This window comes from Osmia lignaria, chromosome 10, assembly GCF_051020975.1.
Source record: "Osmia lignaria lignaria isolate PbOS001 chromosome 10, iyOsmLign1, whole genome shotgun sequence".
NCBI classification, from domain to species: domain Eukaryota; kingdom Metazoa; phylum Arthropoda; class Insecta; order Hymenoptera; family Megachilidae; genus Osmia; species Osmia lignaria.
This window is the reverse complement of record NC_135041.1, coordinates 5,610,357-5,626,260: the sequence shown is the minus strand read 5'-3', so window position 1 is coordinate 5,626,260 and position 15,904 is coordinate 5,610,357. Positions and strand designations below refer to the sequence as shown.

Genomic DNA, 15,904 nt, shown 5'->3' with positions numbered 1-15,904 from the left:
TGGCGTAGGACAGGAACCTCGAAAACCCTGAACCCCAGGGAACCCATGGGGGTGGTGGGGAACTCGGTGAAGTCTATCAAGGAGAGAACATCACCAATTTCTCTAGAGAAGCCTACTATGCTCGATACTGTACATTTCTAATAATAACTCTAATAATAATAATGATAATAATAACGTTATCTCTCTTGTGTTATTACTCATCGAATAATTTCGTTAATATCGTAATTATAATCTTGCAGTAATAGCGAGAGCGATAATCAATATTAAGAAAAAAAAAATAATAATAATGATTAATAGTAATGAAAAAAGAAAAACCATTGATATAGCGATCGTTTACTTCTTAATATCAGAGATCTACATAAGACAGTGGTAGATTAATATCACAATAAGACTACTCAGGCCTCGCGAAACTAGGGCACGCTTCGTCTCGGAGTTTCTTCCGTCACTCCGTCGTCGTTTTGCCTTGACGTTTCATTTATTAAATCGTACGACCCTGTTGCCACGGGGTTTTCAAACGACTTCAGATTCTCTCTCTCTTTCTTTCTCTCTCACTCTCTCTCTCTCTCTCTCTCTCTCTCTCTCTCTCTCTCTCTCTCTCTTTCTCTCTTGTATCGACGTGATCGCAAATTCGATGCTGACTCGATTAGGAATCGTATCGCGTGGGAATCTCGTTGTTAAAAACACATTCATCCTCTCGCTACCCCTCGTACACTTTAATATAAGTAATCGTAATGTAATTTGCGCTAGTCAATTTGCGAATCGAACTTTTGACACGTGTTGTTACTTATGTGTCCCGTTTATCGTTAACAAGAGAAACGATCCTATTGTTTTTTTTCTCTTTAGATCTCGTACGATTCGCAAAACGCATATATCTAGTAAGAATCTTGCTATACTCGGAGATTAAGGGACGAATGTCGTGGTGCGAGGGGAACGAAACTCTACGTTATTTCCGATCGACTCTCTACGGATTGGTGCACACACGTCGTTTTACGATTACCTGAGTGATATATACCATCGGAGCCGAGACGCTAAAATCGTTATCTTTGCGAGTAGGTGTGTAGGTGTGTGCTCGGCTAACGAACGAAACGACCGCGTTTCTACTATATAACCATGCTCTCGTTGTTCACGGCACGCGCCTCCCGTTCATCACATTATTTTGGCCTCAAATAAGCTCGGCGCATGCTGAGACTAGCAAAACAATTCTGCCTAGCCTTTTGGCGTCGAAAACGATCGGGCCCGATCCAGCCAGCCAATTCTACATGCTTCTCGATACATATATATATATAATCATATTCTCAAATGTTTTCGAATTCTTCATGACCGGACACGCTTCCTCAATCGATGAAGTATCCAAAGAAGAATGGTCATCGTCGTCAACGTGTACGCGTTTAATAAATCTCTACCTTTCTATTGGTCTTAGCCTCACGGTGAACCGTGTATTGTTTTGTTTTTTTTTAGTTTTAGTTTGCTTTTTTTTTATTGTCGTGACCAAATCAACCTTTCATAGTTTCTTCGTTTCCGCGTGGCCGGTGTACGTGAAAGAGCGAAATGTTCGATCGCGACACGGTACGCGCGACAGAAAGCATCTAGAAATGGCTAGCGCAGACCCGATTTCACAATATCGGCGGTAAAAACGTACCGGAATCGTCGAGATTCGGGTCCAGACTCGCGACGATATCGCCGGTCGAGGCGTGTCTCGAGGAGGTAGTCGTCTGGGTGCTGCTCGCTAATGCGTGGCTACTCGCGCTCCCGTTCAGCTTGCTCTTCACCACGAGCCCGCTATTGTCGGTGTTCTCGGTTGTGCTGATCCTCTGCACGTATTTCCGTCCTTTGTACAGACGGTACATCGTGTAAGGAGGATCCTCTACCGTGGTCGCTCGTTGTCGGGGCGCGCTAACGGTCACGCTGATCGTCTGAGCGTGTGCCGATTGCGACGTTGTCTCCAGGCTCGTTGTGTTAGCGTTCGTGTTCGCGTTAGTGTTCGCGTTGGTATTCACCGTCGAGGTAGCCAACGTCGAGGACGAGGAACTACTCACGTGAGAGGAAGACGAGTTCAACCACTCGTGACGCATCGCCTCGTCGGGGGTCATACGCTTCTTTGGATCCCACCTGAGGACAGACGAACCGTTCGCTTTTCGTTAAGAAATCAAATTAAAGAGATATCTTACATCGATTCCAGTGGCGGCTCGTAGCTAAAATTAGTGGGGGTGCTGCTCTAGAAATGTTTAGCCTTTGTTTTAAAAAAGCCGGCACTGCGGGAGCGATAGTGCTCTCTCTCGCGCGCAGCCTCGTGCGCAGCCTCGCGCGCAGCTTCCTATGCGCGCATGCGTACACCGTCAAACACCACGCTGCTGGAACTGTGAAGCGCACAGTTCCCTACAAAGATTTTTCTATCTTTTTCATAAACTGAGGGATGGCTACTGACATTAAGCTTAAGGATTATATATAGGGGGTGCTGCGAGTCGCCACTAATAGATTCGTTCGAATAATGAAACTTACTCGAGGCATCTGCTGACAAAGTCCACGAAAAGGGTGTCGGTGCAACGAAGAGCCATCGCGAGGTTTTTGCTACCTACCCACCTCTTCTTGCCTTTACTGTTTGACGTACATCGAGGATTTCCCTTCGGATCTGAAACAATAATATCGTGTTATTTATGTTCAGATAACAGATTGTCATCTGGATGACGTTTGCAAGGATTAAGCCAGGACCGAAATAAGATTTCTGGTTATCTGCGGTTATAGAACTTTCGAGAGCCCCCTTTGTTGATAAACTTGGTTCAAAAATTGATTTAAAAAATATTCTATGTAAAATTAAATAACAATCGATAGTAAATAAAAAAGAAACGCAACAGTAAAAGAAGATTTCATTTAATATCTTTTATTATAATAAATGAAGGATTTACAAAGGGCCTGGGGCTATAGCTCCCCTTAGACCTCACCTTAATCTGCCACTCGGTTAAGCGAATTGTCTGAACTTACCGAAGAAAAGCCTGCGACGAGAGGCGTGATTAATAATGTGTTCTGGTGGAAGACCAAGAACCTCCATGATACAGGCGAGTTGTTCGATCTCATCCTCGCCCGGGAACAATGGGCAACCGGTGTAAAGTTCGGCTAGGATACATCCCAAACTCCACATGTCGATCGGTGTGCCGTATGGAAGGCCCAGAATCACTTCTGGACTTCGGTAAAACCTGGATTGAAGGTAAGTATATACACGTTGGTGGCTGTAACACGAGGATCCGAAGTCTATGACCTTAATCGAGCTGCTACCCCGTTGCTTCAGAAGCACGTTCTCCTGTAACCGAACAACGCTGGATCAGGAAACTACATTAAGGCACCAGCCCTCGCCTATTAACCCCCCGCATTCTTCGTTACTTTACATCGCGTCTATTTACTTCGTTTACGCGTTGCTTTATTAACGCGCGGGTCACCGTACTTATTGAAGGGACAACTTTCGTTTAACGAGCAAGGATACTTGCTTTCAACGTTGGAATTAAGCAAAGAAAGCGAAACAAGCAGTTTATTATAACTTCGAAGTAATTTTTTTTTTTTAATTATGTGAGAGAAATAAGAGAAATTGTAAAATACGATTCATAAAGTAATCAGTACCCATAGATAAGATTGTAACCGTGATAAGTATTAAGGCCAAACGACGAAGATTTCGAAGACCATAATTTTATTCAATTCGAATTGGAAATTAATTAACGAGATGCGAATACGTACAGGTTTTAAATCGCAATGGATTATCTTCTCTCGATAAAGCAGTCTCAGGCAGCTAATTAGCGAGTTGGCGAATCTTCTTATTAGGCTGAGGCTAAATCCCTTATAGTTATTCTTTTTGATTAGCTCGTACAAATTCAAACTGAAAAAATAAATATACACAGTGATAAATATCTGTGTATACGTCCTTTCTGCGTGTTTACAAAGATACAAATCTATTACGATAAGATATAAAATGAATACTCTAAAAACTTTACAATTGTAGTATTAATTCATATGTATCTAATCACTTTTTATAATACATAATTATAGATTTCTATGTTATCTGAATATTAATCTAACAAGAACAAAAAAAAAATATTTCCAAAGTGGATTTAATGTACCTCATTAACTCAAAAGTGATGCACAAGTGGTTCCTGAAGTAGAAATATTCTAGCATGTGTATCACATTGTGCGACGCGTTCGCGTCCAAGTCTTTCTTCCTGAGATGTTCCAAGATTTCCACTTCGACGAGAGCCTGATGATGGAATCTCTTTTTGTTCCTGAAACAACGAAATAATACGTCATTTTGACACATTACTCGAAAATTCAGGTCGGGCTGGGAGCGGGAATTCTTCAAGCTCGGGTGGACTCTGAAAGTTTGTTTAGTACATAAATTTGTTCGGGTACCAGTGATTTCGGGAGTTTCGTGTCTCGAGCCGAGTTCAGGTACTAAACCAACTTTGTATTGAATTCTCAAAATTACGGGTACCCGAATAAATTTATGTGCTTGACCAACCGTCGGGGTCTCACCCAACTCGACCCAATTCGATCCAAGGCTCGGGTATTCAAATTTTCGTAGTAATACTTAATAACTCAAGTATTGTGAAAATGTGCATTTACTAACCTGATGATCTTAATGGCAATGTAATGACCCGTCTTGTGATCCCACGCTCTAATTACTTGTCCAAAGCTTCCCTTTCCAATCACCTCCAATATCTCGTATCTGAATAAATAATGTACAAAAATTTATTCTCTCTTTTATTACAATCCTAGTTGATTTATAACGTAGAAAAAGAATGCGTCAGAGATAAGATGCGCTTTACTTTTCGTGATAACGAGTCACACAATTCACATTAAAGTTTGTTAGAAGTTGTTGAAAATTTTGAAATCTATTTATTAAATGAAAAAAATTGAAGTATCAGTTTGATTTTTTTGATAGAAATGATCAAACAGGAAGTGTTATAACTGAACGTATACAGAAGTATAGTTTCAACGTGAAAGCTTGTGTTCGAAAGCTCGTTGAACGTTCTAATCTTGTCAACAAGATTTTTGCGACCAATATATTCCGTTTCGACACAAATTTAATAATTGCTTTCCGATACGTCACTTCCGACTAAAAGCAAGTTTTCAAACGATGCAAACACAATTGAAGTGCGATATTATATTTATCCGTCAAAGCGAAGAATTTGAAAAATTCTTTGAAAGCTGAAATTCACTACTTTAATTGCATTCTTTTACATTTTTCAAATAATTATATATCATAAGACATAAAATTATATTAACTTATTAAATTATAAAATTATAAAATTGCAAAATTTATAATGCCTTATCAAGTATCAAGTGGTTAAACAATATTTTATTTCAACATCTTCTGGAGTATATGTATGAAATTTTTTTATTCAGCTGAATGGATACGGCTATTAAATCTTATGATTTGTAATTACGGATAAATAGCGATTGTATCGGGAAAAACCGTGAAATTGATGCGAGTTAATGTTCATTGGGTGTCGGCAATTAAATGGAAAGTTCTGAAAGAGAGAAAACCAGAAGGAAAAAGAGGGAAAGGTACGCACCTGTACGAGATGTGATCGTGGAGGACCTTGTTGTAACTACCGTTTTCGTCGTCGTATCCACCGTTTTGCGATGACCCTTCCTCGCCGTGAATTTTATGAGCTGATAAACCAAGATACCAAATCTCCGAGTACTTCTCGATTTCGGCACGTTCGAATTCTGTGAGCCTCGAACCGTAATATTTGAGGGCCTCCTGAGATGTCATTGGCAATCTCCCAGCTGCATTTTGCAAAATAACTTTGCGTTCAAATATGCACGACAAGAACACATCGGTTTGATGACCGATGTCGTGTATTTGTGACTTCAATATTTGGAATTTTTATTTATTATAGTCATCTAAATTGAATTTTTACAATACTATTCCAGGATCGGATTAAGATTTTTGGAGTTCGGGGCTGTCCAATCTTCGAAGAAAGATGCTTCGTTAATTGACAAAGGTTTAAAAATTGAAATTTATTCCAAAATCACGGAGAAAAATAGTAACAATAAAAAGAAATGACGGTAATTAGTTTTGGACGTAGTAAATGAAAGGCTTAGAAGAGGGGCCCTTAGAAAATGGGGCCCGAGGCTGTAGCCCCCCTTAGACTTCCTGTCAATCCGATGCTGTACTATTTTTTTTTTGGTAATTTTGAAATATACAGAATCGAAAGCTATGTAATATAAATCTATTATATCGAAATTCTTATTGTAAAGAATTAAGGACTTCTATGAAATGTACTGTCGTCAAATTACTAAACTACCTATGAAATATAGAAATTGTGAGAAAAACAAAATCTCCAAAAAATATGAAATTACACGTACGATACACGTCATGAGATGTGGCATTAATGGACTCGTGTATTGGCATGTTGTTATGGATATTGTTGGCTGAAGAATTGTTCGTATTATTGTTGTCCGATTTCTCCACTCGCGTCGGTTTGGGGTGAAAGAATGACAGTAATTTCTGCAACAAAAAATTAACACAAAATTTTTACAATAATCCATAATACAATAGATTTTCATTTTTTCCTCTTAAATTACATAAAGAGAAAAAAAGACTCGTTTCAATGGTTCGATGTAAAAATGAAAAATAGGTCAAGGATAACCTTTCTGGCAAGAATTAATCGAAGCCATCATCGTTTTTCACGATTTTTATAATCTGGTAAATCAGATTATCAGATTATCACTTATCATATGATTCATACAGATGAATAAAAGTCATCACTTGATGATCATTTGACTTGGACATTATGCGAAATAATAAATATAAATTTTAGATTTACTAAAAGAGATTTATCTCCTGCCTGACATCGTTTCTATTATCAACGCAATACACAATTGTTTGTAACTCGTATTGCATTGTTAACACCTTATTATTTTTGGAATTGCCTGGATTCAATACATACGAGCATGTATTGCATGCACCCCCACTTACACGTACTTACGTCCATGTCATTCACGCAGAAGGAACTCCATAATTAATAAACAAATTCAAACACGATTTAAGACAAACGCGCAATGCGTACACGCACGTGAAAAATATTCACAATTCGAGTTCGCACGCGAATAGTATTCGAGAGGCTCACGAACGAAATTTCTGGCACCGTGAACATCGCCAATGACGGATAAATCTAAATCTCCAATCACGATTCAGATCCGATTTCGTTCTCCTGGAACGAAATTAGCTTTGCAATACGAACTTCCTCGCTAAATTATATACACAGAAGTTTTAACGATTACGGCCCCCTTCAAGGTACAGTTAGCCACGATTCTCGATAGAAAACACTATCTTGTAGTCTTTTCTTCTGCGTCTTCTATACTTCTTTTTAGACTACAAACATCGAAAGAAACGTTTCATACTTTTGAGGACACTGGGAGATTTTTAGTGGTGCTTAACAGTATACTTGCAATTGTTATGTTATTGGGTTACTATAGCGAAGATATTCATATTACTGAACAATAGAGAACAATCACAATTAAAAATTTTTAAATATTGTCTGTTACAAGCCTTAGGCGCACAAAGAAAATCGGGGACCATCTCATACACATTTTGCATTTTTTAGAAGTCAAAATCAATGAATTTATTTATTGTATACAGTAATCACAAACACCTGTATGCAGGCCCCTCGTTTCACCTGATCCTAGGCACGTGTCTATTTTGCCTAAGGGTGAACGCAGCCCTGCTTCGTCAAAGGGTTAATCAGACACTCGTATCATCCTTTTGTACAAAAAAAAACCTGATCCATCAGAGAAACTTGCTGGAAAGTAGAACGAATTAGTTGGAAATATGAGCACATAAGTGGTGTATATTGACCCTCGACGAAGACTCGACGAGTTTAACGACACCAAGAGAAGCGACCCGACAATTACGTCTCCTCCTCTTTCAGGCATTAAAGCGTTTCGTTTGCGAAGCGTCGCCTTTCCGTATGGCCAAGGGCAGTCACCGGTCGCCGGTGCCGTTTGAATGATAATCAACCGTCTGTCTGGTTGTTCTTCTCGTAAAGAGTTGCACGACCTACGGTCGCGTCCATTAATTTTCCGTGTGTAGTTTCCCCGCTAGTGGCTCCATGCTTCACCAGATTTCACGATTTCATTCGCATGCACAATCACCTCGAGATACGCTTAGACCAAATTACGAGAGCTCGTAAAACTTGATCGACAGACGGCTGGCAATGAACTAAATGAATTCCTCGGAGAACGATAGAAACACTGGCGAGCGATGAAAGATTTTGATGTATTTTGAGTTGCTCTGAATAGCTTTGGTAGCTCTGAGGAATTTCCGTGGTAGCTTTCTGTAGCTCTGAGTGGCTCTGGTGATTCTGAGTAGTTTCTAGCTTTAGGTAACTTTGCTAGCTTTAGATTGCTTCTATAGAATTTTCTCGTAGCTTTAGATAATTTCTACGTTAACTTTCTACAGCTCTGAGTAGGTTCCATGGTAATTTTGGGTAGCTTTAGCCAGTTTTGTTGGCTTTGAGTAGTTTCTATTGTAGGCATTTAAGTGGAGGGGGAGAGGAGAGTATCGTCTCCCGGACACCTTTAGTTAGGGCCGGGGACCGCTAGGTGGCGGCGAGATGATCGGTGACAGTATTCTCGCAAGCGGTCGCCCGGCATGCAGTTCGAATATACAGGGTGATCCTCTCGCAGCTAGACACAAAGGAACTGGCGACAATGAACCCCTTGACCGCACCATGAAGACACACAGAGTCGTCTTAGCCTGGTAGGTCCCCGCTGGTACTGCGGACCTCTTTATGGTGCGGTCAAGGGGTTCATTGTCGCCAGTGTTCCTTTGTGACCGGCTGCGAGAGGATCACCCTGTAGAAGTTCCAAATTGCGGTATGATAGGTGTCTGGGACAGGGATCGTCTGTTGTCAGTCCCACTGACGAGTCTGACAGACAATCCCTAGACGAAACGCCTTTTTCTCCCCTCTCCTATACTATATTAGTTTTTTGTAACTTAGGTGCCTTTGGTGGCTTTGAGTAATTTCTATATTAGTACTTTTGTAACCTGGGTAGCTTTTGTGGCTTTAAGTAATTTCTAGAATAATTCTAGAGTAGTAGCTCTGAGTAGGTTTGATAGCTTCTATGTTAATTTTCTATAGCCTTGAGAGGCTTTGGTTAGCTTTCATGGCTTTGTATAATTTCTAGGGTAATTTCCCATAACTTTCGTTAACTTTGATGCTTCAGACTTTAGATAGCTTGTGTACCTCTAAGTTGGTTTGGCAGCTTCAAATAGCCTCTACGTTAACTTTGTACAACTCTGAGTACCTTCCATAATAATTTTCTGTACCTTCGAGTACCTTTGACCAAAACAACCAAGGATGAAATACAAAACACAGAGAAAATCGAATGCAGAGATTTCAAAGCGAATATCGTGTTTCTGAAAGCTCCAGGGAGCTGTCGGAGAAGAAGAGCAAGGATCTTGCTCGAAAACTCGTATCCCATAAACAGTTTCTGCTTAGCCTTGTAAGTAATTCATTGCGGCAACGTGTAATCACGGGGATCATGCGATCGAACGTATTCGCGATCACGCAACTAGCATCGGAACGTAGGAATTATCGAAGTTACGGTATACAGGGCAACGTTTTGTATCGGGAAGAAAAGCGATGAAGCATCGAGGGACGCTTCTCTGCCTCGACTAATCGTACGCGTGCACGTGAACCAAACGATACGATTCGACGCCAATTGATTAGGGTTAACGACGATTAAGAGCAGACCAATGTTGACATAAATTTCTATCAAAGGGTCATGGGACCGTGCGTAACTGCCGTCGCAAAGGAGCATCCCCTGTCAGACTGAATTCACTTTATGTCTTCGTGCTCGTTCTTTATGGTCGGTAGATATATTCTATTCGGTTTGGGTCGAGGATACCGCAGGGTATAGTATTAGACATTGACAAATATTCTCATTCCTCTACTCTCATTTTTGTGCTCCAAGCTCGAAGTTTCTATATCTTATTCTAAATTTCTATATAGACGAAGATTTTGAACATATTTGTCGAATACTTGGTTACCCAAAAGAGTTCCGTACCAATGATTGCATTTTGAACGTAATATATTTTAAATATATGCAATCTACGATCGAATCACCGTTTAAAAGAGAATACCTCGTTTAAAATTGGACCAAATGACTTCGGGTTTCTCGAGAAGCTATACAAATTAATTTACTAAGATATGTGCTTTTGTCGTTTTAAAAAATTACAATTTGTCGAAATCGGGAAAGAAATAGTAAAAGGCAATTTTGTAACTTTTTTATCTGAGGCTGTAACGAAAATTTAAAATATGGCGTTTGTAAATTTAAGTGTGTTAAGTGTATGCTGAAAATTTCATCGAGATCGATCAATACACTTAGAAGTAATTAAAATTTCCGAAAATCGCGACTTTTCATCTAAGAACGTGACTAGTTCTAATTCTAATTTTTAATTTCGATGATACGGACGATTGAAATATTTAGATATTTGTGGTGACTCTAATATTAAATTTGATAAAGTTATTTTAATCACGACCTTAACTGAGTATAAAAACAGAATGTTCACAAAGAACCTTCTAAGCGTTGAAGAAAACAGATGGTAAGAAGAAAAACGATCGACATCGAACTTGGAACGCGTTTCACAACGGCAAGCCACGGTCGTGTAATGAAAAATTATTATCGGTCGGTGATCGCGCGACTCGCGTCGCCGCATCGGCATAAATAAAAAGTAACAGAGTGGAATAACCGAGACGAGAAGGAGGTTCTCTACCATCCACGCGTATAAATTGTAATCGTGTACTCTCTTGACTCCCTCTCGTGTCCTCTTCTTCTCTTTTACTTTTTTTTTTTCCTCTTCCTTCCTGTCCGGTGCTCCTGCCAGCCAACACGCTCGCAACAGCTCGAAAGCATAAATAAAACGGGACGATTCACGAGCGGCCAACATTCACGGCTCGCCAAATCCGCTTGACCCTCGAATTTGAAAATCGAACGTATCGGAAGGATTTTGTTTCTCAACGGCACTGGTTACGATGTTTTCACGAGCTTTAAATAACTTCTCCTGACAATTATTACACCCCTTTGACTTTGTCGTCGAATGCTTTAGTTTTATGAAACATCTACTTCTCAGCGACCAGATATTTTTCAATAGAACCGAAGACAGACTAACTCGGACACTGCATGGCTTCGTTAAATTTATGGCTGGGATTTGTATTGTCCCCAGGAGTAGAGAAAACGTGAGATAGTATGCACTTCAAACGTGAGATAGCTGGTGGTCTAAAAGGCACGTAGCTATGGGGTGGCATGGGATTGATAGCTTCCAGACACGTAGAAAATAGAGACAACTATTTCTATTATAACCCGACATTGTATTCCTTTAACACTTCAACACCCAGAGTGTCAAAGTGAAAATGGATATGTATAGTCAGAAAAATTCTCAGCTTATGCTCTGAATTATTGAACAGTTCATTTTCAAACTTAGCCTCGCAAACTTTTCTGTTTCTAATTATTCGATTTTATAAGTTTATAAATTAAGAAAAATTACGTTTTAGACACCGTGTAGGTAAGACATTGGTCGAAGCGGTTGCGTGGAGCTGGTATCGCGTTAGAAAGGCGCGTGGCTGTAGCTAAGAGATGTCACAAGGTAAACCGCATGCATAACTTGGACGTAGGGAATTATTGTACGTATGCACCTAACCGTCGAACATCGAAACACCGGCATTGCCGTACTGGAATGGTCTATCCGTCCTTGGGAAAAATCCGCTCCTACGAACCTATCCCCTTTTCTTCCTACCACTGCGCTTCGTTTCGTTTCCTTTTTAGCTCGTCGCCTCTTAATGGCATTTTTCCTCTTATTTCAGTGTAATTTTTTTAATTTCATTCTTTATACATTTTTTTTTTTGCATGGATTTTCTGGGAACAGATTTGATATCGCTTTCACGCATTTCGGTGAACAACGCAGACAGTTGGGAGGAAAAATGTTCTCAGCAAGAAAAGCAACCGGAAGTTCCACTGAACGATGCAATTTTCTTCGAACACGAGCTAGAAAACACTTCACCGTGGAACCTTTCACGGTCCAAAAGCAGATCATCTACTACCTTCGAACAATACACCGCGAACTTTTATTTCGCGAAATTATGCCAATCGTAGAATTATTCAAAGATTCGGATCGCGTAGCAGTATAAGCCATGAACGAACACAATGCAACTTTCACCCTCGTTTCAAGACCCACGCGGTTTACCAGTCGTTCCCCTTTTAATAAAATGTAAACAAAGAGAGCAGTGTTATTTTTTCATCAATCATCGACCGTCATTCATATCGGAGCAATTTCCCTTCACCTGGTTAAAATATCGTTAGGACAGGTGTGGAAAATTGGTACTTTTCAGACACGCGATATATACGCATGGGTGTAACTAGGATTATTTTCTAGGGTGGGCCAAACTCCTTATTTTGCACTTTGCAAGATTCTACGTGGGAATTTGAAAACCTTAGAATTTAAGAATTTTGTAATTTTTGAAATTTAAGAATATTGGAATTTTGGAGTTTTAGAATCTTGGAGTCTTGGAATCTTGAAACTTTGGAATTTTAGAATTTCAGAATCTTAAAATCTGAAAATCCTAGAATTTTGGAATTTTACAAGCCAACCCACCCTGGACCTTAGCTAGCTACGCCAATGAAATGAAATATTAATCACGAGAGTATAAAAAGAATAAAGATTGTTTGAATTACTTTTGCAATGTTGTCTTTATTATAATGAATGAATGTCTATTTGATATTATCACAACAAGGTGTGTGCTTAACCATTGGTTGAATACTTTTGTGCGATAGTGTACGTGGGATTGGAGACACGTGGGCGAGCAAGGTATCTCGGAAGCACATTAGAAACGTCACAGAGCTGGGAACAGGGGAGCTCATTAACCTGCGTGTGCCACACACTTGGCCAGGTGGGATGCCGTGCGGTAATTACTAAAATTACACCGTTACCATAGACTACGAGGCGTTTGCTACATTACTGGAAAAATCGAAGATTATTACATTGCAGAGCGTTGCGTGGGTTACGCTGAAAGTTTTGAGAATCGCAATAATAAGTTTGCAATCAACCTTAAAAAGAACTCTTATTTCTCGAGCACTGGGTGCAATTTTACTGTGCTTGCACTCAAAAGATTTAAAAATCAGTAACATAACTACTAAAAAATAACAAATTGATTTATTTATACTGAAGAGTCTTGTTTGTGAAATTTTGTTTTGAAAAATTGTATGTTAACAACTTTATTATTAATGAGCTGTTTTAAAATATCGACGTAGTAAATTAGAATCATAGTCTAACGAACGAGATTTAATGGTATTCTACGATAAAAATTTCTAAAACAAACGTGGAGATTCAATGATAAAGGAACAAGTTTTATTTTCATCATCTGGCATTGAAATTCACGAGTATTAAAAGATCAACTCACGCTCGGTTTGAATTATCCACGACGCTAGTTCATTCACCGCAATTTATTATTTGCAGAAACAGGATATTTAACCGGCTGTTTAATTTACAGATTCGCTACATTGGATCTGTCGTGTGATTGTACCGAGTTGAAACGTTAAGAATGAAAACACACTGAATTTTTAATAAACGAGAAAGCTTCGTTTACAAACTTCACCTCTGTTCATTTATTTTTCTCCTTTCCCCCTGTCTGACAATTTTCTGGATACAATTCACGTTTCTTCAACTTTAATACGCTCTCAAAATTCCTCGCCAGACGGAAGGTTTTTTAATGAACAGCAACGCCCCGAGAGGCTCACTTTGGTACGCGTTCATTTAATAATCTCCTTGTCGAACGAACTGGCGAATCAAAATTGCATTATTCATACTATACTGACACGAGTAACGGTGATGTAACAATGCTGGCCATAACTGTTCGTAATTGTCTACAAGAGCGGGCGGTTAAGGATCTTCAACTTTGAAACCGTGGAACGTTAACAATCAACGCTAATCAATTTTCAGCGGCAATCCTTTGTATCGGATCGTGAGAAAATTTTATTGCAAAGGAATGAAAGATTAATGGCAAAGAAAAAAGAAAACTGATACACTTGTTATAAATCACGATTAACATCGCATCAATCTTTGATTCTTCTCTGAAAAATTTGTAGAATTACAATTTTCTATAGTACAGTAGAAAGCAGTAAAATAAAGTTGCTTGAATTGATTTAGATGAAGTCAAAAAAGTGTCGTGCAACGAGCTAACGAGATCGATAAAAGCTCACCAGGGCCAAATTGGGCATCCTTGAAACTGCTATAAGAATACAACGCATTCTGGATCATTGGTGCACGCGAAGATTACTCAACAGCTGTTCGAAACAAGGCTTTCCTTAGTTAAACGGTTAAAATTAAATTCAACCGATCCGATAGCTCCGTTAAACTGTCGGTGAACCCTTCAAAATGCGATCGTAGAGTAGGCATAAAATGGGCGAATAGCTTGTCAAACGCGTGCCAACCAGAGAATTATTTAATTAAAAAGAGAATACGCGTCTTGTAGGATATCGAGTGTCGTTTGGCTGTGTATCAATTCAACGCCAGGTTGATTAATCGCTTAAAGGCTTTAGGGTTCGTCCATCGAGGACAACCGTAAAATTAGACGCGGTTCGAAATCTACCGCCTAGAATTCTTCTTTAAACCTTTAATTAATTTATTCTCGATGAATAATAAAATATAATATTGAATATTACATAATTATATGGCCGCGTTCAACTTAATTTATAATTAAGTTATGTTTAACGAAATTATAATCCGACGCCACTTTGGACCGAATCTGCCCGAATCTTTCTGAGTGAAGTCTACCCGAAGGTTCGTACAGTTCGGGAACCCGGCCGAATCTGTCCGAATTTTTTTTTCGAGATCTCCTGAGCTTGCCCGAGCTTGTAATTTCGGCTACCTGCACATTCCTAGTTAATATGTATATTAATTTTTTGTTTTGATCGCATCTCTCACTTTCTTTCTTGAATACATCTCACGTAATTAATATCTTCATTCATCATCTACCTAATGTTATGATAACTCAATTCTTGAATGTCTGAAGAGAATTAGCAACGTACAATTAGCAAAAAGGATGCAATTATCAATTACACGGTGTGCTGTTAATGGAAGCTTCGTTTCACATCGAGTTATTGGTATTTGATTTAATATAGAATGAACCAGCTTCACGAATCGCTCGATCGGATATTGCAGATGAAAGGAAGTATTCTGTGTGATGAATTACTAGCGATAGAAAGCGCACTCTATTCAACGAGGAAATAGTTTCAGAGAGAATCGAGGGTAAAGCATTACGTGCATTATTTATTTCTTATTTACTTTATGAATTTTAAGCAAATACAGTCGTGTATAATTAAAATTTAGTAATTTTATAAACAAAAAATTAACGCATCTACTAAATAACGCTTCTAATGGAAAAGAAGGGTTGTGTTTCATTGGATTTATAAATGAAAAGATGCGCATGGGTCGATACGATATCGAAGCACCAGTAAACAGAACCAACTCTATCACTGACCCAGTTGTGAAACTTACAAAAGCGAGCGGAGAGCAGTGCATATTGGGTCGCTCATCTCTTAGTTCTCTCATAACAATCGAAAGTTATGAGCCACGTTTACCTTATCTCGAGGATCATCCATCGAACGGAAATCAGCTTGCGTTTACGTAACGAGACGCAATGAATGCAAATCGTAGGTGATGATCTTCTCCTTCTATGTTCGAGGGAAAAGGATCCATTCGGGCATGAAGATTCAGTTATACAGTAACAGTATAACATATTTTTGGCACGTTCTTCACACGGCAATAAAAGGATGTAATAAAATTTTGAAGGCTAGACAAACTCGATGAATTAGCAATGTAAACTTTATTCTTGGATACGTAGAAGGTGTTAAAAAG

At 39.2% G+C, this 15,904-nt stretch overlaps 1 protein-coding gene across 2 annotated transcripts in view; it reads right to left on the bottom strand.

Moving 5' to 3' along the window:
- Positions 1–332: 332 nt before the first annotated feature.
- Positions 333–15,904, bottom strand: part of LOC117611661 (uncharacterized) — a 171,074-nt gene continuing 155,502 nt past the window's right edge. For both annotated transcript variants that reach the window (XM_034339698.2, XM_034339700.2), the window contains 8 exons: positions 6,355–6,496; positions 5,556–5,772; positions 4,607–4,705; positions 4,104–4,262; positions 3,724–3,862; positions 2,980–3,295; positions 2,500–2,629; positions 333–2,109 (listed from right to left, as the gene is read on the bottom strand). In XM_034339698.2, the coding sequence (XP_034195589.2) occupies positions 1,614–2,109; positions 2,500–2,629; positions 2,980–3,295; positions 3,724–3,862; positions 4,104–4,262; positions 4,607–4,705; positions 5,556–5,772; positions 6,355–6,496 (1,698 nt within the window). In that variant the 3' untranslated portion in view covers positions 333–1,613. The remainder of the gene's footprint in view (positions 2,110–2,499; positions 2,630–2,979; positions 3,296–3,723; positions 3,863–4,103; positions 4,263–4,606; positions 4,706–5,555; positions 5,773–6,354; positions 6,497–15,904) is intronic.